This window comes from Phascolarctos cinereus, unplaced genomic scaffold, assembly GCF_003287225.1.
Source record: "Phascolarctos cinereus isolate Bilbo 61053 unplaced genomic scaffold, phaCin_HiC Scaffold_5;HRSCAF=322, whole genome shotgun sequence".
Classification (NCBI taxonomy): domain Eukaryota; kingdom Metazoa; phylum Chordata; class Mammalia; order Diprotodontia; family Phascolarctidae; genus Phascolarctos; species Phascolarctos cinereus.
In genome coordinates, this window is record NW_027555958.1 from 10,053,596 (window position 1) to 10,079,054 (window position 25,459).

At 45.6% G+C, this 25,459-nt stretch overlaps 1 protein-coding gene and 1 long non-coding RNA gene across 3 annotated transcripts in view; both read right to left on the reverse strand.

The window, feature by feature from the left end:
* Nucleotides 1–20,659, reverse strand: part of LOC110198114 (uncharacterized) — a 28,144-nt gene extending 7,485 nt beyond the window's left edge. Inside the window, exons 1-5 of one of the 2 annotated variants that reach the window (XM_020972281.2) lie at nucleotides 20,562–20,659; nucleotides 13,411–13,802; nucleotides 12,546–12,631; nucleotides 10,387–10,513; nucleotides 9,632–9,724 (exon numbers count right to left, since the gene is read on the reverse strand). In XM_020972281.2, coding sequence (XP_020827940.1) covers nucleotides 9,632–9,724; nucleotides 10,387–10,513; nucleotides 12,546–12,631; nucleotides 13,411–13,444 — 340 coding nt within the window. In that variant the 5' untranslated portion in view covers nucleotides 13,445–13,802; nucleotides 20,562–20,659. Of the gene's footprint in view, nucleotides 1–9,631; nucleotides 9,725–10,310; nucleotides 10,514–12,545; nucleotides 12,632–13,410; nucleotides 13,803–20,561 lie in introns of those variants that run through there. The other variant, XM_020972284.2, reaches the window with a different exon arrangement.
* A 2,371-nt stretch (nucleotides 20,660–23,030) lies between these two features.
* LOC144457459 (uncharacterized) lies at nucleotides 23,031–25,050 on the reverse strand. Its single transcript, XR_013486770.1, has 2 exons — nucleotides 24,227–25,050; nucleotides 23,031–23,285 (listed from the first exon to the last, which is right to left on the reverse strand). It is a non-coding gene; the product is annotated as an uncharacterized LOC144457459 (long non-coding RNA).
* Between the last annotated feature and the right edge of the window lie 409 nt (nucleotides 25,051–25,459).

Genomic DNA, 25,459 nt, shown 5'->3' on the forward strand with positions numbered 1-25,459 from the left:
CAGTAAAGGGGGAAAGTAGCTTAGAAAATTAATGAACTGGAAAACAAACTTAGAGTTTAGGCAGACAACAATGATGGATCAGTAAGAATGAGTAAAGTTAGAAAATTTCAGAATTACTGACCTTTCCCCACGGCAAGAACAAAGACATATAACCAATATATTTCAGAAAATTATTTTTTAATTCCCCAAAATAGTTAGCAGATGAAACAAATTTGTTGAATAACAACATGAGTAAACACCTGGTTTAATTAACCCAGGTAAATTCTTAATACTAGAATGACTAAATGATTTTAAGTCTTCCATGAATCACAAAATCAGAATTTCAGAGTTGGAAGGGATCTCAGAGGTCATCCTCTCCAACTCTTACCTGAAAGAAAACCCCACTATAAACTACTCTGCAAATTGGTTATTCACACTCTTCTGCTGGCAGATATCTGAGGAGGTACACAGTGAAACCTGATGCCTTTCAAGGTGGCCCATTACCCTTTTAGACAGTTCTTATTGTAATTCATCTGGAACAAGAGATCCTGAATTTATCATAGGCAGCAAAGTGCTCTCTTACTTTCTCCTTACTTATATTCAGTATTATCTCCTTTTCAGTAATTTTTGTTCTTTAGTTTTCAGTATAAAGATCATTCTCTCTTGTAGAAAAAAAAATAATAATAACTGAATAACTCTATTTTCTCTGTTGTCAGTTATCATCCATCTGTACCTTTATGGATCCTCTTTTTTCTCCTAATAGAAGAAAGGTATGACATATAATATCAATCTGATTTGCACAACACTTTCTGTGAAAAAAAAGAGAGAGAGAGAGAGAGAGAGAGAGAGAGAGAGAGAAGAGAGAGAGAGAGAGACAGTGTAGGGTCCCTCTGGACAACTCTGTCAACATCTGCCAGCACTGAAAAATAAAGCACTCAATAAAGCAAACACAGTTCACCAAGCCCAACTGGTGTATTTACTCAGTCATAAGCTAGCTGAAGAAAGGATGTGTAGTGACAACCTAAGGCTCAAGGACCATCCAGAAGAATGTGCAGGACAAAAAACTTTGACACCATAATGAAGAAAATAATAAAAAAAGAGCTACCCAGAACTTCAGAACATAGAAAATGAAATTATAATAGAAAGAATTCACAGATTGCCTCCAGAAAAAAACCTAAGGCTGAAAACTGAAAGACACATAGGAGCTAATTTAACAGTTTAATGTGGAAATGCTCTGCATGTGGCATGCTTTGCAAGCCCTTAGGAGAAGACCTTCAAATACAAAGGAAAGGACATTAGAATAATGCAAGCATCTACTAGAAAAAGTAGGAGGAAATGGAATAGTGTATTCTGAAGAGCACTAGATATCCAGCAAATCTGAGCCTAACCATATAGCACAAAAGATGGATATTCAATAATACAGAAGAGTTTGAAATATTTTTAGGAAGAAAACCAAAGCCGAAGAGATTATTTGCTAATTCAATATGCCAAACAACAGAAATGCAGGAGGAGCAAATACATGCAGACAGCAACAGCAACAGAATGACAACAGAAAGACCATTAAGAGAGTTCTTTCTAAATGTATACAAGGAGACAGGGATGAAGGTGGGAAGGAGCACAAAAAAAATGAAATTTTAAAAACTAATGAACAGGACTAACTGAAGTGGAGGAAAGGATGGGGGAATCGAGTGAGAGGAAAAAAGAGAGGGAAGAATTCTATAACCAGAGAAAAGCAGGAGAGAAAAAGGAACCAATAAACTGGAGGATGATGTTCTTAGCAATTGCTTCCTTACACTATAAAAGGAAAGGGATAACAAATGAGAAGAGGGGATCAGAGGTGAAGGGAAGAGTGCCCATGGGAACAGGGCCACCTTAAAAAATAATAAAGCGAAATAACTGAAGGAACATGAAAATGTTACAGCAGAAGAAAACTCATAACTTTAAAAAACCCACAATTTTAAAGACTGAAGAAAATATAAATCTAACTCTCAGAACTTTAGATGCAAATGGATTAATTAACCCAATAAAGAGAAAAAGACTGACAGAATGGATAAGAAAACAAAGCTCCATAATGTGTTGCTTATAAGAAATACATTTAAAAAACAAAGATATATACAAAATAAAACTGAGGGAATAGAAAAAGTTTTACTATGCATCAAGTGAGCCCAAACAAGCAGGAGCTGCCATTGCACCATCAGGCAAAGCAAAAACAACCACTCAAAAAATAAAAAGGGATAAACTAGGAAATTACATCATGCTGAAAGGAACCACAGACAACAAAAACATCAGTAATAAACTTACATTCACCATGTCTTAGCATTCAAATTCATATAGAAAATACTATCAGAGCTTCAAGAAGAAATAGAGAGTACCACAACAGAGATGGGAGACTTCAATATATCTCTCTGCATAAATCTAACAGAAAATATGGAAACGAATGAATTTCTGGAAAAACTGTAGTTAAAAGATTTGTGGCATCTTCTAATTGGGATAGCAAAAGAATGTAAATTTTTCTCTTTACCTTATGGAAACTGTACCAAAACTGACCATGTACTAGGTCACATAAATATTGCAAATAAATGTAAAAAGGCAGAAATAATTAATACATCCTTTACAGACCATAATGTAAATAAAAATAGAAATTGGTCAGGGGCCATAAACAAAAGATGCAGACCCAAATGAAGACTTAACAATGAATTCTTAAATAATGAGTGGGTCAAAGAAGAAATCATAGAAATAATTAATAACTACATGAAAGAAAATGATAATGATAAAACAACACATGAAAACTTCTGGGATGTGGCTAACATGGTCCTCGGGGGAAATCTTATTCTTACAATCATACATTTATATAATAGAGATTGATGAACTGAATATGCATTTTAAAAATAGGCAATCAACAAATAAACACAAAAGAGAAGTTATTAAAAATTAGAGAAGAAATCAATAAATTGGAAACAAAAACCTCATAGAAATGACAATTAAACTAAAACCTGGTTCTTTGAAAAAAATTAATAAAATTGATAAACCCTTAGCTATTTTGATTAAAAAGAACGCACAAATCAAATCAATAAAATGTCAAATGAGCAAGATGAAATCACAGCAAAACCAGAAAAAAATGAAAAGAATAATCAGACTATATTATGCTAATGAAACCAGGAACACAGAAGAAATAGAGGAATATCTTTAAAAATATCAATTATTCAAAACTATCTAAAGACTAGATAGGGATTTAAATAACAGAAATAGATCTAATTGTAAAGGAACTACAAAAGAAAAACTCCTAATCCTGATGGATTCATAGAAGAATTCTATTAAACTTTTAAAGGACAGTACCCATAATTCACAAATTATTCTCAAAAATTGAGAAAGAACCCTACCAGAATCCTTTTATGGGATAAATGCAGTTCTAATATCTAAACTAGGGAAAGATAAAATACAGAAAGAAAACTATATGCCAACATAATAAAAATGACTACTACCAAAATTAACTTACACTTTTAATACTATACCAATCAAATTATCAAGAGGATATTTTTCAGAACTTGATAAATAACATATTTGAAAAAAACAAAAGATTTAGAGAATCGAGGGAAATGATGAAAAGACATAAGAATAAAGGGGGGAAAGCACTTCCAGACCCCAAACTATATTTTAAAGCAGCAGTCATCAAGAAAATCTGGTACTGGTTAAAGAATAGAAGGATAGATTAATGGAACAGATTAGTCAAGGAAGATTTAGAAGCAATAGAACTTAACACAGTGTTTGATAAAACGGAAAACATAAACTACCTAGGGAAAAACTTCCTGTATGCTAAAAACTGCTGCGAGAACTAGAAAACAGTGTGGCAGAAATTAGGTTTAAACCAACACCTTATCCCACACTCCACAATATATTCTAAATGGATACATCACTTCAATATTTAAAATTATGCTACAAAAAAAAATTAAAAGAAGCAGATCACAAACTTCTCACAGCTATGGATGGAAGATGTATTCTTACAAACAAGATATAGAGGCAATTTCAAAAGATAAAACAGGTAATTTTGATTACTTGAAAGTGGAAAGCTTCTGCATAGACAACATGAATACATTTAGGATAAGAAACGAAGTGGTCAAATGTGAAAACATCCTTGTATCAAATTTCTTTGGCAAGGGTTTCGTGCTCTCTCCCTCCTTCCTTCCCTCCCTCTCTTTCTCTCTCTCTCTCTCTCTCCACACTATACACATACACATACATACACACACAAAATTAATAAATGTATATAAGACTAACAGCCATTCCCCAACAGATGAATGCTCAAAGGATATGAACACAAAGAAGAATCTCAAAGTATTCACAACTATATAAAAAATGCTCCAAATCACCAATAAGAGAAATGCAAATCAAAACAACCCCAAGGTTTCATCTCATACTCTGCAAACTGGCAAAAAATGAGAAAAAATAGCAATAGTCACGTTGGAGGGGGTTTGGAAAGATAGGCACGCTAATACATTGTTGGTGAAGCTGTGAAATGGTACAACAATTTTGGAAAACAATTTAGAACTATGCAAATAAACCAAGATGTTCATACTCTTTGAACCAGAGACTGCCTTACTGGGCTTATTCACGTATGAAGCCATCAATAAGAAAAAAAGTCCTCACAGACTCCAAAATCTTTATAGCAGCACTCTGTGACAGCTAAGAATTGGAAACAAAGTAGAAGCCCTTCAGTTGGGGAATAGCTAAGCAAACTGTGCTACATGAATGTAATGGAATATTACTGTACTGTAATAATGTGTGTGATGAATACTAAGAAGCATGGAAAGATTTACATGAACTGATGCAAAGTGAAGTCAGTAGAGCCAAGAAAACAACATACACAGTGACTACAATGACGTAAATGGAAAGAACGAAGACACACTAAAACATCAAAAACACATGAAACAAAATCATAAAGCTCAAACAGGACTCAAATGAAGATATGGGAAGACACCCCCAACCTAGCCTTTTGTGGGGTCACATGGCACAGGTTTTCGGATTCCTCAACGTACTGGTCAGTTGCTGTGCTAACTTTTTTTTTCTCTAGAAAATACTATTTGTCTTACAGGATGTCTCTTGGGGAGGGAGAGATGGGATACTATGGTGACATAAGAAATAGGAAATATCAGTAAAAACAATTCAAAAAAATACTGAGAGGAGTTACTCTGGAATTTACAATTAGCCAGGTAATGCTTATCATAAAGCTGAGCCACAACTTTTACCCCTGACCAGCTATAAATCTGGAGGATTCTGCTAAATTCCACACTGTCAGGAAAGCCTTAGCTGGTTACAGGATTTTCCTTACAAATAAAATGGCAGTACTGGAACCAATAGACAGGAAATTAAAAACTCTTATAATAAGATTGATAGGGGATTGTGAGTTATGGCTTGGGGAGTATTTTAACGCAAAAAGTAAGTAGAATTTAAGGTGGCTTTCTGGGTACCCATGAGAAGCATATGTAAAGAATGTGTTAGTTATAATTTGCAACTCTGGGGAAGCAGAATATTCTTATCTAGTCAACAAAATGAAAGCATTACCGAAGGAATATGTTTGATTATATAAAAATACAGAGTTTTTCCAAAGAAAAAGCAGTATTTCTAAATGAGTAAGAAAAGAAATAGATTGGGGAAAATACTCTTAATAGATTTTTTAGAAAAAAATGAAATCCTGACAGAAATGGAGGCAGCATGGCACAGGGGAAAGAACAATGCCTCAGGAGTCAAGGGAACTGAGTTCAAATCCTCCATCTCTGAACTCCTATGTCAACCTGGATAAATCAGTTGATTTCCTGCACCTGTTTCCTCAACTACAAAACGAAGGAACTGAAGTAAATGTCCTCTGAGGTAGCTTCAAGCTCTAGAGCTTTGAGCCTATAAAGGAGAAATTCCATTTGGGTTTTTTTGTTTCTTTTAAATGGATTTTTATTTGCATGTGTTTTTATATCACCTACATTTCCCACAATGCCCTTCACTCCTCGTCTTCTCAAAGAAACATTCTGCATAATAAGGAATTTTTAAAGAGAAAGAAAAACAAAAAGCTAACCAAGATTTCCAAAAAGTCTGAGGTTATCTGAAGTATTCCACATCCATGGCTCCCAACTACAACAAAGGATCTCTTTCTTTCAAGCCAAGCTGAGACATTATAATTTTGCAGCATTCCATTTTGACTGTTTTATTATTCTTTTCATTTACAGGGTTGTAGTTGGGTTTTTTCCCCTGCTTCTGCTTGCTTCATTTTGGATCAATTCAAACCAATCTTTCCAAACTTCTCTATATTCATCGTATTTCTTTTTTCTTACAGAACAACAACACTCCGTTACATTCACGTACCACAATCTGTTTGGCCATTTCTCCAATTAGCGGGCATCTACTTTGTTCCTAATTTTCTGCCGGACTCCTCTCTTATTCCCCACATCCAATGCCCTGTGATTCTCCCCTTCTGACACCTTCCTAATATGCCCTCTTCTCTCCTCTGACATGGCCCCTACCCTACAGAAGTCTTCACTACCTCACACCTGGATTACTGCAGTAGCTGCTGGCAGGTCTGCCTGCCACAAGGCTCTCCCCACTCGAGTCCTTCCTCTGCTTGGCCATCAAAGTCTTTCTAAAGCATAGGTGTGACTGTGTCAATCTCTTCCCCATTCAGTAGAGTCCAGCACCTCCCTGTGATCAGTAGCATCAAATCTAAATCCCGTCTTTTAAAGCCCTTTTTGATGTGGCCCCTTCCAACCTCTTCAGTCTTCTTACATTTACTCCCCTCCATGAACTCCACAATCCCTCGACATCAGCCTCTTGGATGTTCCTCACAAAAATGCTCCATCTTCCAACTTCAGGCATTTTCACGGGCTGTCTCTCCTGCCTGGAATTCTCTGTCTTCTTATCTCTGCCTCCTGGTTTCCCATAAATCTCAGCTAAAATCCCGACTTCTTCAAGAAGTCTTTTGCAGTTTCCCTTAATACTTCTGCCTTGACTCTTAATTATCTCCAATGCATCCTTTATATATTTTGTTTGTACATAATTCTTCATATACTGTTTTCTTCATTAGAGTGTGAGCTCCCCAAAGGCAGAGGCTGTTTTTGTTTTTGTAGCCCTGGGCTTAGTACAAAGTCTGGCACATAGGAGTGCACCTAATAAATGTAATAACAATAACAAGGCCCAGCCGATGCTGGCTGACTTGCTGCCACAAAAAACATTGCCATGAGAGAATTACTGACCCCGTATTTTACACGTGATTTTACTCTGTAAGTGATTCTAGTCTGAAACCATCTTCTGTATTCTACATAACACCCCTAGAGCCTCTTTCGCCTCTGAGCGAAGAAGCCCACATGTGCCAAAGCTCAATCATGTCTCTCTCTGAAGTTAGATGCCAAGGCTTCAGCTTTCCCACAGCAGCTGTCAGTGGAAGAAGAACTCTGCTCTCAATCCTCTCACAAACCATCATCTCCACATGCGCTGCAGGGTTGGTGGACTAGCTGACCCTTTCCCAGCTTTAGCAATTAAAAAGATGGTTTGGTCCTGTTCCCCAGTCACCTGGGTCCTTATCAGTAACCTCGGGACTCACAACATTTACAAAATCTTTCCTTACAGACAGAAGGCAGTGGTCTTCACTCCACGTGGGGGCTCTGCCCACTATATATAACCAATATAACCAATCATGACTCCCTAACCCCCTGATGTTGTCATTCCCATAATCAATGGCATGATCTCTGTTCTGTGCTTACAAAAATGACTTGCACCTTCAATTCAGGGTCTGTGGCATAAAAGGAGGCAAGCCCCTGACCCCTTCATTATAGATATGGTGCTCTATTAATAAACTGCTATCTTGCTTGGAGAATTGCCTCAGTTTACCTTTTTATTAAGTTTCATTCTACAGCTACCAGAACACTCCAGGGGTCCAGAGTTAGGAAGGCGTGAATTCAAATCTGATCTCAGCAAGTCACCTAAGCCGTTTGCTTCAGTTTCAATTGTAAAAATGAGATAATAATTGTACCTACTTTCCTAGAGTAGTTGTAAGGATCAAGTAAGATCACATTTGTAAAGCCCTTAGCCCAGTGCCTGGCACACAGAACATGCTCAATAAGCGCTTCCTTCCTTCAGTCCGCGTCTACCCAGGGTGACATCCAGAAGCCTGAGGGAACCAAAGTAGGGGGCTGAGCCATAAAAGTCAGGGCCAGGGCAGAGCCCCCAAGTCCTCCAGTCAGACCAGAAATGCTGCAAGGGCACCAGGGACTTCTGGTTCCATGCGGGAAGGGAGCAGGGACACCAGGATGCTCCCACTTTGGACACGAGAATGGAGGCAACGTCAGGAAAACAGTGACAAGTCCGCGACGCTTGGGGGCGCGTTGAGCCCTCCCGGCCTGCAGAGCTGAGCTCAGATAGTCTGAAGGACACAGCAGCCAGAGCCAGAACATCTCCTGGGTCAGAGAGGGAGTCACAAGTGCAGGGAGCCCAGGGGTGACGTAGTTCTGGTCTCGTGGTTTACAGATAATGAAGAAAAAGGACTACACAAGGAGGCAGACCATCCTCTGTCACTGATCGGAGTGCAGCAGGCTCCCCACCTACGCTCTGCTGAAATACAGTGAGGGATTGATTAGCCTGTTTTGAGCCTGTCTGGGGTCTTCAACTATGCAGTTCCACATCAGGCTTTCTACTGTCTTGTCAGATCCTCTTTCTTCCTTCTGCCCCACGGCAACAGCCTTCTGCTACTACCCCAATTGTTTTACATCGTTTTCCTGCCTAATATTCCACTGATGCACCAACCATCATGGGCTCACCCCTTCCCCAATCAAAGAACAACAAATCTGTTTCTTGGATTTTACTTTCACAACTAACACTGCTGGCAATACTTTCATTAAAATGAGTTTTTTCTCTTCTTTACCTACCTTTATGCCTTTAATTTCTTTTTGTGTCTTACAGCTACTGCTAGGATTTCTAAGACTGAGTCACAACAAGAGTGGGGAAAGAAGGCGTGCTGGCTTCTCTCCTGTACCCACTGGGAAAGAGCCTGCTGTCTCCCCACTACACATAGCACCAACTTTGGGCTTAGATATTTTTTAATCTTATTTTAAAAGATCCCTCTTTTACTTTGGCAAAAGCCTGTTCTGAATCTAAGAGAAAGTAATGTAGTTCTGGATATTTTTGTTTTTAATATCATTATGTTTATTATTCAGTGTAATTAGTTGTGCTGAACTGGTTTTTTATGTTCTTTTATTCTCTGGAAAGGGAAGAAGAGTGATATGCAGAGAAATGTAGATGGCATCAAAACAAAGGCTATTGATAAAAGTTATTTCTAAAAAATAAAGTTAATTTACATTTTAAATAAGTAACTGAAAATAACGGAAATTTGTAGTTTCAGGTATTACTTATCACTCTTCCTTGTATATAAGGAATCATTTTTGCTGATGGTTATTAAACTGAAAATTATTTTAAACAACACAAAAGAAGGAGCATATCTTATTCACTGAGACAGGAAAGGAGAGAGAAACAGATTTGGGGACAGTGAAAAGTGAAGCTCATACTTTGCAGTCCAAGGTCTCCCCACAAAGCCCTGGAGGTGAGCTCCCTGGGCACCAGGGATCAGAGGAAATGCTGTTTGCAATGACTCCCTTTTACCTGTTTTGAGCTCACTCACCTGTACAAGAGCCTCTGGAAACTTCTCCCTCTGGCATCCACTGTACTTTTCTCTCTAACAGGGAGATCACATCCAGTTTGGAAACAGGAAGCCCTAGGAATAGGATTAGAAATGGGAGAGGGCTGAAGACAGAAAGTTATCTAACATTTCACTGCTAGTCCTAGAAAGAGGGATAGCCAAAGAAGCACACAGCTGGTACCAACACTGGACACCAAGCTGGAAGGGCAGGACAGCGCCAGGCTGGGGAGGGTTAGGAATGATAACCACAGAATTTTATGTATGACCCTAGGGGCCAAAAGGAACCACTTTAACGCCCACATCAGGGGAGGTGGTCAGGCCTGGGACCTATTCATTAAGTCCTTATTATGTGGAGGAAACTGAGCTGGGGAAAACAAGGTTCAGCCAAGAGGTGTTTGCTGCTGGCCTCACCTGGAGAGGAGAGAGATCCTGGCAAAGTGGGGAGGGCTTCTGGGAGAAAGAAGCCTTCCCATTCCCCAAGGACATCAGCCTGCGTATCATAAGAACACGGCCAGCACAAAGGATCCACGGGCTTCCATCAGCTCCAAGCAAAGACTTTCACTTGGAAACTTCTCTCAATGGGCCACAAGGGACCTGGGACTTACCACAAGTGACTGGTAATCTTGCATTCTCTTATATAACAAGCAAAAACTCAGCTCACCTTTTCAGATGTACCCCACAGCCTGCAGGACCCTGTGGCCGGACTCTGAGTCCCAGGGGACCAACGGTGCGCTTACCAAGGGAGACCAGGTTCTTATAGTTCTCCAACATCACGTCCCTGTACAGGGCCCTCTGGGCAGGCTCCAGGTAGCGCCACTCCTCCCAGGTGAAGTTCACAGCCACGTCCTTGAATGTCACTGATTCCTGAACCAAACACATCCCTGCTTGTCAAGGACCACTCCCCTCAAAGGCCTTGAGACACAGGAAGCTGAAGGGCTTCAAGGCAGAGGTTTTCACAGCATTGAGAGTTGGAATATTTCGTGTCAAATATTTCTTAAATAACGACTTCCTCAGTGGCATGTGCTCCAGTTCACCTCTCCCACAGGTGAACCCCAAGAAAATCACGCACTTTCCTCCCAATGCCCAAAACCTCATGAGAAAAGTCAGCCAACACCTGACGGCAAGACACATCACACTAATGTCAGCACACTCCAAATATTGACTTAGAGCTGGCTACACGTGTCCCATTACTGAGCAACTTATTGGAGGCATATTCACTCAGGATGTGGCACCCCACAAGTGGCCCGTCAGGCAAGAAGCGCTCTCCACTGCCCGCCACGAACGGGGCTCTGCTCCTTCTCAGAGGTCACTGATTCCTCTGTACTTTCAGACCTGGAATAAAATCAGTCCTGTCTCTACCCTTCCACTCCCACCCTTGTGTAATCATAACATTTATTGTGGTTTCTCACAATAGGCACAGAACTTGTTAAGTTCCAAAGGTATATACCCGCTGTCTTTCTGATGACAGTTTTCTGTCCAAGCAAGATGGTAAACCAGCCTCTGGTACCTTTACATAACCCCCTCCCCATCCCGACCAAGGGCTTAACCAACAAGCCTTTCTCTGGGCCTCTTACCATGCCAGGGCACACACACAGCCTGAGGGGTGGGCAGCCCACCTTTTCTGTGATTCTGCCTACTTGACCAGTCCCTCTCCTCTTCTTTTTCTGAGGGGGACTTATCAACTTTTTCATTTGGGGCTTAGAGTGCCAAGCACTATGCTAAGCACTTTACAATTACTATTTTCTCCTCTGTTTATGATGTTACCTTTAATGTCTTGGTAACATCTGTTCAGATCTTAGAAGTGGGCATCTTGGTCTACACCCAATTTCTTGAGTGCCATTCTCCCGTTTTCCAAAGAGTAAGGCCTTCCCAAGCAGCGTGGGTCTTTGTGTTGATCAAACACCAGGCAATAGGTTCACTGTTCACCAAGCTTTCTATTTTCTAACTGGTACCAAGTTGTTTTGAGAAGTATTGCTTTGTAGTGGTTTGGGATCTGGTATCGCTAGGCCCTTTTATTCCCACTTTTTGCCTTATTTCCTTTGAGAGTCTTGACCTGTTTTGCCTCCATATGAATTTCATTATTATTTTTCCTAATCCTTTGGTAGTCTGATTGGTATGGCATTGAATAAGTGAATTCATTTAGATAATAATGTCATTTTTATTACATTGACTTGTTCTTCTTATGAGCCCATCTTCACACAGCTAGCTAGTAAGTGCCTGAGGCTGGATTTGAACTCGGGTTTTCCTGACTCCAGGACCAGCGCTCTATCCATTGCACCACCCAAGTGTCCTCGCTTCCTGAAACAAGGGACCCCAAATTAAACGCTGTCCTCCCAAAGCGTAGTGCTGCGATGAGGCTCCCGGACACCTTCGTTCACCCCCTCCTGCACAGCTCCCTCTCCCCGACTCTCTTGTTTGCTCCCACCCCATCTGTCTCCTCCGGCCTCTTTCTTAAGTCTTTTATCTGCATATCCGTCTTTATCTTTGCATCTCCGCTGCCTGGCACACAGTAGGAGTTTAAGAAATGTTTGCTGATTGGAATTTTTTAAAAGACAGAACAATCTTAATTAATGCCCCCACGCAGATGCTTAACCTCACAGGTACTACAGTCACACCTACACGTCCTTATCAGAGTATGCACAGCCTATCTAAAATCTGTCCATTTACATTTCACGGAGACAGCTGAGCTCTAATGAGGGATAAACTTTGCCTAACTGATGAGAAAAGCCTCAGGCTTCTGAAAAGAAGAATTCAGGCCAAGCTCCTTAGAAAGGACTTGGGGGAACTGATACCACTGAAGATAATGCCTTGACTGAGGAGGGGAAGAACTCTGTTGACATGCTGAGAAAAGATGTGGTATGAACCACTGCCCAGGAGCGAGTGTAAATGAACTCACCCGAAGCCTGGCTGGGAGGAATCCAGAAGACATGCCGTGCTCAGTCCTTCTGTCTGGGGGAAAGGCGAAGCATTGGGGAGTCTGAGCTGGATAAGAAGAAAGAAGTCACCCAACCTGGCTTGCAGCCCCTAAATGAATCCCCCACTAGCCTCTCTCACCCCCTTCCCCAAATCCTTCTGCACTGCCAATTGCATACTCCAAGCCAGAGGTGTTAACGTGGCCTGCTGTTCCAGAGCCTGGGTCAGACCAGATTAAAATGCAATGGGGAAATATGTAGTCCATAAGAATACAATGAAACATAGAAAATGTTAATATGTGGTTTTCTAAGTCAACTTGTACCTGCAGGGATCCTTACGGATGGTTCAGAGGCCCTGCTCCCGGCTCCAGGCCACCCTTTTGATGATCTCCTGCTCTCCTCTTCCTGAGCTGCCAAGGGCGGCCACAGAAAGTTGCTTTTAGACTTAGGTCCCTGGAGCATTTTCCAGACCTCTACCAAAGAGGTTTGGTGGATGGATGAGCTAGGAGTCTGGCTCTCTCTCACTTCTCTAGAGGCGGAGACCCCAGCTCTAGGACTAAGTGTCCTGGAGATCCATCTTACCCTCATCAGAGTCCCCATTATCCCATCATTTCATTCTGAAGTGGCAAAGAGGCACTTAATACAAGTTTGCTGACTGGCCAACTGAATGTACAAGAGTAGCCTCTGAGAATCGCTAAAGGAACAAGGCCAGTCACCATGTATAGCAAGTGGGAGAGGGAAGAGGGGAGAGAAAGGTAAAGAAGAGTTAGGGTATCTGCTGTAATTGTTCATTGCTCCCCACCAGAGTCACTCCCTCACAAAGTCGGTCTGCTACACTGAGATGCTCACCTCTCTCCCCAAGCAGGAGGGCCAAGTCCTCCATGGTGCTGTCTTGGCTGAGTCCTCCCTGCCCAGGCAGGATGGGCAGGAGTCTCTCGCTGCCCCCCAGGCAGTGCCAGGGGCTGCTCCTCGTGGAAGGCACTGTCTCAGGCTGTGTGCTCAGACCTCAGGGCAGGCCCATCTCCTGGCGGGATTCCTCCTCGTGTAGGAAAGGCCCCCACCACCTTCACTTCTCAGTCCAGCTGTGGTCTGGGGGGCTCAGAAGCAAGATTGCTCCACCCAGGATCTTCCCTTGGGGCTCGGTCCAGTCACCTGAGAACTGAAGCTCTGGAGGCGGCAGGAGGGGCCAAGAAAGCCCAGTCTCACCGGCTGCTCAGGACCTTTGGAGACAGGCGCAGACCCTGGACGTGAAAATGGGCCAGTGATGAGTTTCGCTCATTCGTATAGCACTGAAGGAAAACCCACGCTGCCACGTACTGGAGGGGTCCATGAGGAGGAGGAACATTTGGTGATGTCCACTGAGGCGTGGAGGTGTTGAGGTCACCTTCCCCTCTGCATCCACACCGACCAACAGGCCTACGTGGCAACTTTCATTAGTGGGTGGGCCCAGAAACCCTGAATGGGTTAAAACCTAACTAAACTTACTTTTTAAAAATGTTAATGATTAAACTTTACTTTAAAAATATAAACTTTCCTGGGTATCTAGGTGGTGCAGTGGATAGAGCACTGGCCCTGAAGTCAGGAGGATCTGAGTTCAAATCCGGCCTCACTTGACACTTACTAGCTGTGTGACCCTGGGCAAGTCACTTAACCCCAATTGCCTGAAACAAATAAAGAAATAAATAAATGAACTTTCCAAAGAGCCACTTTAACTCAAACTCTTCCCCTTACCAAAGGTAATACTAGCCTCAATTGCTTCTTCCCCAGACTGTGGATAAGGCACCAGGCCTGGAGTCATGAAAACCTGAGTTCAAATTCAGCCTCAGACACTTATTAGCTGCATGACCCTGGGCAAGTCATTTGACCTCCATCTGCCTCAGTTTCCTCATCTCAGGGTCATTGTCAACATTAAATGAGATAAAAATTACAAAGCTCCCAGCACAGTGCCTCATGCATAGTAGGTACCAGATAAACCTTAACTTTTATCACTGTTATTGTGGTGGTGGTAGTTGTATTTTTCAGATTCGATGAATTCCTGGACAGTGTAACTGTCATCACTGAAGAATTTGTGACGTTTCTTTAAAATTCTGAACTTAACAACACCAAATAAAATGAGCACTTCCGTATACAAAGTAGAATACAAAAAGAGGATGCTGCATGAATATAAGATCTCTATTACGTGCAGCCTGTTTTTCCTTTTAAGTCTATGATAAATTCAACATGGGATTTTCTGTTTTGGCTTCATGTTACTGGGTTCCTTATTGGCTTAAAACAACACTCTGTCAGTGTGAGAAGAAATGCCCTTTGATGCAACCATGTTGCCGCTAAAGTAAAAACTCATCTTGATCCAGCGTAAAATTCCAAGACAAAGAACAGACCATTAAAAACACGAACTGCTGGATGCTAAAATCAGAAGCAGAGTCGCTGAGATTTTGGTGCCCTGCACCCCTACTTTTCAGGCTGAGCTCTAGCTAATGCTCTAAAGATCTTGGCAAGAGAAAAGGGTCGTTCCTTGCTTCTGCTCATTCTTGAGATGACCACGAGTGAAAAAAAACAAAATAAAACAAAATATGATACCAAAATTTCATATGCCCTGGCTGATCGTAAGGGGCTTGGAAATACCGGCAACTTACAGTTGCATCCACATTTTTCACATTTTCCCTAAACAATGAAAGTCTGGACTATTCTTAAAATTTTTCTAAAACTACACACAGGTAACTCCCAAAGCTATCCTCCTTGTCTGTTTCCTTCTGGCCTTACTTCCAAAGAAACACTAAAGAAGAGACTTGGGTGGAGGTCCCAAGAGCTGAATGATGGGGCTCTATTTCCAGAATCGAGAAGTTAAAGGTGACTCTGGCTGTGAGCTTTCTCACATCTGATGCAGCATGTAAACAATCATTTATTTCCTTATTTTGCTGTGGACTAAATTGTTCGTTGCAAAGCTAATGACTTTGACATTTGAGTATGTATTAGGGGAGGGTATACAGATGAGCCAAGGTTTATGGGAAGAAGTTTCCCCAATTCACTTCATAATATGTGATAAATGGGGTGGCAGCTGAGCTAATTTGATAATTAATAAGGGAGATGTTGCAGCTCCAGTTATTAACGTCCACAGAATACACTTCTTGACTTAGAAGCCAAGATGAGAATGAATAAGAGAATGAACCAGTGGCAGGTAGACAGAGGGGCGACCATCTGATGAAGGCCACACTTAGAGGGCACAGACCCTAAACCCTCGTAAGTCTAAAATGCAGAATAACCTTTTTAGCCTTAATCTTCTTAGTATTTAAAAAAAAAAAAACAAACAACCTTCCCAACCAAGCTTTGTTCTCCTCCCCTGGCACTCTACGCTGGAGAGAGGGCAGTGGAATCAGCAGGACCGATAACCAATAACCAGAGGCTCCTCACACATCCTCCAAAACCTTTCAGTGTCACTGGCTGGGGCTTCCTGTGCTTCCCTGGAGCCTCAGCTAAAGCCACAGCTTCTGTAAGAAGCCTTCCCCGATGCCCCTTAGTGCCACTGCCTTCCCTCAGAGACTGTCTCCAGCCTCTCCCGTTGGGTCTCATCTGCACAAAAATGTTGGGGTATTTCTCTCCCATCAGACCAGAAGCTCATCAGGAGGCAGGACTGCTTGGTTTTCACTTTCTTTGTCTCCCCACTGCTCAGCAAAGCACCTAGTAGTAGGCAATTCACAAATGCATACTGACTTGATGCCAACCCAAGCCACACTGGAAAATCAGTACTCAAATGGGGCAGAAGAGCCAAAGGAGAAAAGATATCTAGTGGGGTTTCCCCTGACCTGCTTGTGCACTGGAGTCCTTGGGCTGAAGGGGACCATGGATGGGGAGAAGAGGGGCCCTCACAGGCAGGAAGGGGGAGCACAGAGAACATGCCTGACCTCCACAGGATGCGGGCTCATCCAGCAGAACCACCTCCAAAGTGAGTGAGACAGTACCCAGGAGAGAGTCGGCAAGAGGGTGGGAGAGGGCTCCTGGCCTGTGGACAGGCGACCCAGCCACTGGGCACACCTTCTTGGTCCTGTGCCAGAGCCTTACAACAGAAGCACAGATGGGGGGTGGGGGGCGGCTACAGAGCTAACCGGTGTTCTCCGGGCCTGGGAAAACAGTCCTGCTCCCTACAGCCAAGCTGCGGGCTCGGCAAGGTGTGTTTGGGCCCCTGTCCTGACCCCTACACACATACAACTGACCTTTAAGCTTACACACACTCAAGCACATTCATAGCCTTCACACACACATACACACACACACACACACACACACACACACACACACACACACACACACACCCCCCACTCCAAACACAGGTGCCCACATATGGCCCACAGATTAACAATCAGTTAACAAGCATTTACTTAGGGTCTCCAATGTGTTAGGCACTGAGGCAGGTGTTGGGGACAGAGACACAAAGTAGAAGACTATCCCTGCCTTCAAGGAGCTTATAATCTAGCCAGAGGAACTATGCATCCATAATACAAGAACATACAAAAGGTATCACTGGGGCAGAGGCAGTAGGGACCTTGGCAAAGGCTCTGGGGCAGAAACGGAGTCCTGAAGGGAGGGCATCCTTGACACGAAGACAGCCAGGGCGGCTGAACCGCTGTGGGAGGGAAAGGCCTAAAGAATAAGGAAAGGAAGGCTGGGGCCGGCGCCTAATAGAGGCATTTCTCTTCTCTAGTTGTGAATCCATCTGGCAATCTAATGACGCCTATGGAAGCCAGCGCAGAACAACTGTTTTAAATGCCTAAAATACAATGCATAGGACTTACAAAGGAAACCATTCATATCGAAATGCATTATCGAAGTGTTTTGTTTTTAAAAACAAATCCAAGATCCCTGGGTGAAGAATCCTAAAGGTAACAGAGGCCGAGGGAGCTTCGCGAACAGGAGTGACATAGTTTCGCGCTAGAGAAGATCAGTGTGGCTGTGTGAAGGACGGACTGGAGAACGGAGGGGCTTGAGGCAAGGGGACCAAATCGGAAGCTACGACCATGATCCACACAAAGGATGAGGACCTGAATGAAGGGACAGCTTGTGGAGGGAAGGGGACAGATTCAAGAGTGAGCAAGGAGGGAGGAAAGTCAAGAACTGCCAATGGGCTGAACAGGTGGAGGTGGGGAATGTGAGGAGCTGAGGACAGCAATCAGTTAGCAATGGGGAGGGCTGTGATGTTCTTGGCAGTAACAGAGGTCGGGTAAAAGAGGGAGGGCTTGCGATGAAAATCATATTGAGTCTGAGCTTCCTATGGGACCTTCAGATTGTAATGTGCAATTAAGTACTTGCTAAAACAGGAGGGGAACTCAGGAAAATCAGGACTGAGAGTAATCAGGACAGAGGCGACAATTAGATTCCAGGACTGTGCCCAAGCACATACTATATTATGCAAATCCCTGGACCCATCAGTACCACTACAACATCTACACCCCAAGGAGCACAAAGAAGGAAGGACCCATATGTACAAAAACATTTAGAGTAGCTCATCTCATAATGGCAAAGAACGGGAACACGAGGGGATGCCCATCAGCTGGGAAATGGATGAACAAGATAGGGTCTATGCATGTAACAGGAGACTGTCGTGCTGCCATAAGAAATAACAAAAGGGACAGTTTCAGAACAACCTGGGAGGTCTTGTACAAAATGATGCAGAGGGAAGGAAGCTGAAGTAGGAAAACAATTCAGACAAAAACGACACTCTAAAGACAACTATGAACAACTTCAGAACTCTGACCAATGCAATTGATAAGCCAAGATTTCAGAGGAGGGAAGATGAAGTAGCCGGTCCACCTCCTGCTGAAGAAATGATGGAATCAGGACATGTTTTTGGACTGGCCAGGGTGGGGATGTTTTGCTTGACTATGCATGTGTTAAAAAAAAAAAAGTGGGGTTTGTTTTTATTTTCTTTCTCAATTGCTGGAGGATAAATTGGGAGGAAGATAAAATACATGCTTATAAAATTTTTAAAATTAATTAAAACCAATTAAGCTCATGTGAGCTAAGGCCAACAGGAGTACTGAATGTAGAGAGGAAAGAGAAGAGGGCCAAGGAGTTAGGGGAAGTGAGAAGGATGAGGATTCCCATGCTCCCCTAGATTGTATATTCTCATTTACCACACTCTCCCACCCCAAAGTTCCAATCCCCCGGAATATCTGTTTCACAGACAACAAACTTCCCATCAGCCTAAATCTTTTCCTCTTCCACTCCTTCCATCTGCTAGCTTTTACTAAACCTGGCTCCCCCCTGTGACGCAGACTGCCTGGCCACCCTTTCTGGTACCGGCTGCACCTTTACTCATTTGTCTTGGCTCTCTGGTCAAGATGGAACATACCTTGCTTCCCATTGCCACTTGCAGGTTCTCCCCCTTCCTCCATTACTCAGTGACCTTCCCTCCTTCGAGGTTCATGCTATTCACATCTACGACCCAATTAAAATCCCGGTAGCTGCTGTCTAGAGACCCCTGGGTCACTCCCCTTCCTTCCTCAATGAGCCTGGTCCATAGCTCACAATTTTTCTCTCCTCCTCAATCCCTGCCCTCATACTACGGAACTTCAACCCACATACTGACCTCCCTCAGGCGTCCTGACCACCCACTTCTTCAGCCTACTCTCCTCCCATGAACCATCCCTGACGTTGCCCACCCTGGCACGAGCCCTCATCACGTCATACCTGGATTACTTCAAGTCTCCTGCCGGGTCTGCCTGCCTCAAGACTCTCCTCACTCCAATTAACCTTTCATTCAACCACTAAAGCGATACTCCTAAAGTGCAGGTGAGGTGGTGCCAAGCCCTCCCTCAATAACTCCAGTGGCTTCTTCCTACCTCCGTGAGTAAACACAAAATGCTGTTGGGCCTCCAAAGCCCTTCACACCTTCCCCATCTTCTTCCCTTCCTCTCCACCCACCCCTGGGAGCTCCAGGAGCAAACCCCTCCCCTCTTGGCTCTGGGCATTCTCTCTGGCCGCCCCCCTCCTCGGCTCCACTCCCTGGCTTGCCCGCTTTGATCCCAACCAGAACGTCCCCTTCTGCAGGAGTGGGGTCACACTCAAAGAGAAGGGGTCCTCGTGGGATGCGGACTGACTTGAAGCCCGAGCTGACACACCCGTGGTCCGAGGTATTTTCACTGGGTTAACTAGCTCCCAATTGCGTTTTAACCTGGCTCAGGCTGCAGGCAGGCTGAGGGTGACACCTCTCCCCGACCCCTCTTCATGCCAGCAGCCTGCCCTTAGAGCGTAAGCTCCTTGAGGGCAGGGCCAGTGCCTGGCACACAGTAGGCTCTTCATCAACCTTTGAGAAGGAGCTGAAGAAGCAGAGAGGGCAGGGGCAACTACTGTGGGGAGGGGGATGCTGGAACGCTTCGGAGACCCCAGGGCTCGGACAAGACCCCGGCCTGGGTCACTCTGGCCAAGGGAGGAGGGAACACTGCCCATGGGAGGCCCAGAGTGGGCTGAGAAAAGAGGGGAGGGGCCGAGGGTCTGGAGGGTCTTCTGGAGGGGGGTCCGCGGCAGAAAGAGGGGCAGGAGCCGGCGATCCGCAGGAAAAGCTAGGAGGGGGCAGGGCACGGGGGGGGATTGGGGAGGAGAAATCGGGCCTCCGCAGAGAATCCACGCCAAACTCTCCAGAACAGGCCGTCCCGCGTGGCAGATCACACGGACACGCGGCCCACTCCTGGAAATTTCACTCCCACGTGCAAGCACATACACGCGCGCGTTCCCGGAGGCCCCACGCTCCTCCACGGGAGCATACCCGCGTGCACACGTAAGCCACCCTGTGCGTGCACTAGACGCCACTCACTCCCCGACCAGGCACGCCTCCGAGAGCACGGCCCGGAGGGGGCGGGAAGCGGGAGAGGACGCTGCGCCTGCGCACTGACTCGCCCGCAGGAGGCGTCCGGGAGAGCCCAAGGGCCGTGCGCAGGGATGGGGGAGGCGTCGGCGGGGGACGTTGCGCGTGCGCACTCCCTCCCTCAGGCCCTCCCGTCTGCACTCACGCGCCGGCTCAGCCCCTCGAGCCGCCCCCGGAGCACCGGGCTGCAAGTCTGGCCTCCTAGAAGGGACACGGCCTTGGCCTTCTGACACCCGGAAGAACGATTCCCAAAATGGGAAGTCTACGTCATTCCGCACCTGAGGGGCCTCCCGGTGCATTCTGGCAAATGGAGTTCGGAAGCGGGACGGCGCCTCCTGGCCCGCACTGCGCATGCGCCGCTGCAGGCATTCACCACGAGGAGTCCGAGGTTTACTCGCCCAACAGAGCCTCTGTGCCTGCGTATTGGAAAGGCCCCTGCTCAGCGCAAACCGTTGGCCCTGGCGGGGTTACCCCTTCATTCAAGGAGGGGCCCACTAGAAGGGTGAGACCCCCACCCCCCACGGGTATCCCCCGGAGTCCCGGCCCGGCAGGAACCAATCTAGTGTGAGGCCTCGGGAGCTGGGGGCGAAGAGGACGGTGCGCAGGGAGGGAGGCCGCAGAGACAGCCCATGGAGGCGGCCGGCACCCAAAGTCCAGACGAGGGGAAAGGCGTGAAAAGGACGGGGAGTTCCAGAATGCCATTCAGAGAGGATTCTCCTTGGATACTTCCAGGGCTCGGGGAGCTCATCATCGTGCCCTCTCCAGATGTGCACGGCGTGGCCAGGAAGTTCGGTCTTTGGGGAGGTTTCCTGCGGTCCCCAGAAACCTCCCGGCCCTGGAGTGTAGGGGCAGCCCGGCGCTTCCAGCCCTGCAGGCTCTGTCCTTGCTGTGGAGGCTTCCCAACATGCCTTCCGGGGGAGTTGGGCTTCCGTGGGGTTCCCTTTGACCCTGAGCCCCATTCAGAAGGCTTGGAACACTTTGTTGCGCCCTGCCCAGGTCTCAGTTTCCCCATTTGTAAACAAGGGGAGAGGTGGATTAGATGGGACTGAAGGGTTTTTCCAGTTTTGACCTCAGACCTCCACCTCTCAGTCGGTTAAAACCATGACTGCAGAGGCTGGGGCGGTGGCCTGATGTGATTTCAGAGTGGGTAGAGGCAAACGAAAAGGCTTCGCTTAGAAGAGACCTCAGAGACTGGTGATTCCCACAACCGCCTTCCCCCTGAACAACGGCGGAAGCGGGCCCATCGAGGCTGGGTTACTTGCCCAGAATTACAAGCTACCAAGTAGCTGAGGCAGGATTTAAACTCAGATCTTCCTGTCTCTAGCCTCTATGTGAGACAGTTAGAAGGCAAGGTGGATAGAGCCCTGGGCTTGGAGTCAGAAAGAGAGGAGCTCACATTCAGCTTCAGACACTCAATAGCTCTGTGACCCTGGGCAAGTCACTTCATCTGTTTTTCTCAGGTTCCTCAACTGTAAAGTAGGGATAATAACAGCACCTACTTCCTTCACATGGTTGTTGTGGGGACCAAATGAGATAGTATTTGCAAAGTGTTTAGCACGGTGCCTGGCATAAAAGCATAAAAAAGGGGCAGCTAGGTGGTACAGTGGATAGAGCACCAGCCCTGGAATCAGGAGGACCTGAGTTCAAATCCAGCCTCAGACACAGAACACTTACTAGCTGTGTGACCCTGGGCAAGTCACTTAACCCCAACTGCCTCACCAAAAAAAAAAGCATAAATTCCCCCCCCAAAAAAAAACCTTAAATGCTTACTATATGCAAAACATCCTTGCAAATAGAAAAGATAGTCCTTGCTTGCAGGGAGCTCATATTCTAGGGGGGAAGACAACACATAGCTCTCAGCTGCAAGTCAGGTGGAAAGATCCCTTGAGGCGTGTTTTCCTATCTCCCACAGCCGGCAGATTCCATTGCCCCACCAACATTTCTCCTTCACCCATCCACCCTCCCATTCAGCTGCAGTCCTTTCTGCCCCAAAAGACGATCAGTAATCATTGTAAGTCCAGAGTTCCAAAGACTTGCTCCTCCCAGCCAATGCTGTCCTGAAGCTTCAGTGAAAAGTCTTGTGGCATGTGTCTTCTCTGGGCTGGGGTCCCCTTCCAGGGGGGCATCATCCATCTCTTTTACCTTCTAGTGAAGCTGGGGCTCAGAGGCCCAAAGGCAAGGTCACTTAACCTCAGGCTCAGACCCTCAGCCCAGCTGGACCCTGCTTTCCCCTCCCCCAGGACTCCACTAGGGGCTACTCAGGCCAGAGAATGGCTGGAGGCTACAGGCTAGGCCATAACCTACCTCATGACCACCCACTGTAACTCAGGCCCTGGACATACAAGGTGATAGGTGATCAGTTTCATGCTTTTCATGAACCTATTTTTTTAAAAATATATTTAGTTTTCAATATTCACTTTCATAAGATTTTGAGTCTTAAATTTTCTCCACCTCCCTCCCCTCCCCTCCCTCCACCCCAAGATGGCATGCAATCTGATGAAGGCTATACATACATATTAAACAAATTTTCACATTAGTCATGTTGTAAAAAAAAAATTAGAACCAACTGGAGAAACCACAAGAAAGAAGAAACAAAACAAAACAACAACAAAAAGAGAGCATATAGTATGTTTTCATTTGCATTCAGACTCCATGGTTCTTTTTCTGGATGTGGACAGCATTCTCCATCATGAGTCTTTTCCAGTTGTCTTAGATCCTTGCATTGCTGACAAGAGCTACGTCTATTAAAGTCAGTCATCACACAGTGTGGCTGTTGCTGTGTACAACATTCTTCTGGTTCTCACTTCACTCTGCGTTGGTTCATATACATCTTTCCAGGTATTTCTGAAGTCCGCCAGCTCATCATTTCCTATAGCACAATGGTCTTCCATTACATTCATATACCACAACTTGCTCAGCCACTCCCCAGTGGATGGGCATCCCCTCAATTTCCAGTTCTTTGCCACCACAGAAAGAGCTGCTATGAATATTTTTGTACACATGGGTCCTTTTTCCATTTCTTTGATCTCTCTGGGATATAGCCCCAGAAGTGCTATTGCTGGGTCAAAGGGTATGCACATTTTTATAGCCCTTTGGGCATAGTTCCAAATTGCTCTCCAGAATGGTTGGATCAGTTCACAACTCCACAAACCATGCATTAGTGTTCTAATTTTCCCACATCTACAGCATTTATCATTTTCAAGAACCTAATGTTAACATCAAGGGCAGAGGTCAAACGCTGGCAGATGGCCAGCCCCTTGGCATTGAACTCTTTGGGCCACAGCAAGTCACCAAAAACACCAAAGTGTGGAGGGGCTGAGACCCCTGGCCAGCCCCTAACCTCCCACACATCCCACGGACCCTCGAGGGTACAGCTTACCCATAAACGCCTCCTCCATCCACACTCTAATATATTAAACTAATAAATGCTCATTCACACACACACGATCACAATTATGCTTGCACATGTCTCTAGGGCTGTGTAAGACAGCCCCCCATGCACACAATCCTGCTCCCCCAACACAGACCCACCCACGCCCTCGCATAGCTTTTCCTGCACCCCCGGGGCCATGCGCGCGGGCACACACTCATCACAGCACCCCCGCCCTGCAGGGAGAGGGAGGGGCTCGCATCCGCTCTTACCCCTCCAGTTCAAGGGGAGTGGAGGCCATCGGTCAGAACATGCGCACTCCTCCCCTCCCGCTTTCTTCCCCTGCCCCCATCGAAGAGGAAGTTGGGACTGCGCAGGCGCAGTCCTCCTCTTCCCCAGCTCCCTCCCTCACTGGCGCCCTCAGCGGCTGGGGTACTCACCAGGAGTCCGGAGCGGGAAGTCCGGCCTTAAGCTGCCAGACCGGGGCTTCTCCCTCAGGGCCCATCCCCACGATCTGCTGTGGGACGCGTCTGGGAAATGGGGACTCCCCGTCCTCCCCCGCCCCGAAGGCATCAAATTCATGGGCATTCTGGGAAATGGAGTCCGGAAGCAGAAAAGCTTTTGTGGCCCTCCCGAGCACGCGCAGTATCGACCGCGAGCCACGATGGGGCTCCGCGGGGCTCCTTTCCGAGGAGTGGCTTAGCCGTCCCTACACTGGGCTGCTCTCGGGCGTCCCTTGTATCCTGGTTAGCTGAGCCGCGTGTTCTGCTGCCTTCTTTCCCAAATTACGTAGTGTTCCTTTGGTAGCCATATTCTGGGCGTTCTTCCATCGGTTCTTAACTTCCGCCGTAGACTATCAGCTCCTTGCGGAGGTTCTGTTTCATTTGGGGCTTTTTATCCCCAGCTTCCAGCACAGTGCCTGGCACACAGGAGGCAACTAATAGATGTTCATCCATTCACGAGAGGAATCTTCATCTCCGTAAAGAGGTGATTTCCCCCCTTAAACCGGTTAAGAGGGCGGAAATAGAAGGGGACTTCTGGATCCTGGCTACTCACCTGGTAGTTCACCAAATCAGCACGTCTTTGTTAAGGATTTTCTGTGTGCCAAGCGCTGTGGCAGGTGCTGGGGGATAGAACACACAAAAAAGAAGCGATCCTGCCTTCAAGGACCTTGTGTTCCATTGAGGAAAGATCGAGAGCTGGAAGAGACCATCTGAGCCAACAGCCTTATTTCACAAGTGAAGAAGGGAAGCATCAGAGGGGAAATGGCATGCCCACGGCACACTGGCAGTTTCAATCAGAAACAGAAACTGAACTCGTGCCTTCCAGACTCCGAGGTCAAGCTGGGCTTCTTATCCAGGCTGCCAGCCATTTGACAAAGATAACAAAGATGGAAATAGTCGATTTTGGAGGGATTGTGTAAAGACAGGCACACTAATGCTCTGTTCATGGAGCTACGCATGAGAATGCCCATTATGGAAAGCGATCTGAAATTTATGCAAAGAAAGATGCTAAAATGCATCTTTTGACCCAAAGATTCCATTTCTCTATCTATGCCCCAAGGCAGTCATTGACATGAAGAAAAGCTCCCTATATATCTATCCTGCCTCTGAGAAATTATTTGTTTTATGTTGTTTGTCGAACTCAAGTTTCAGGTGCTTGTGGCCAGACTC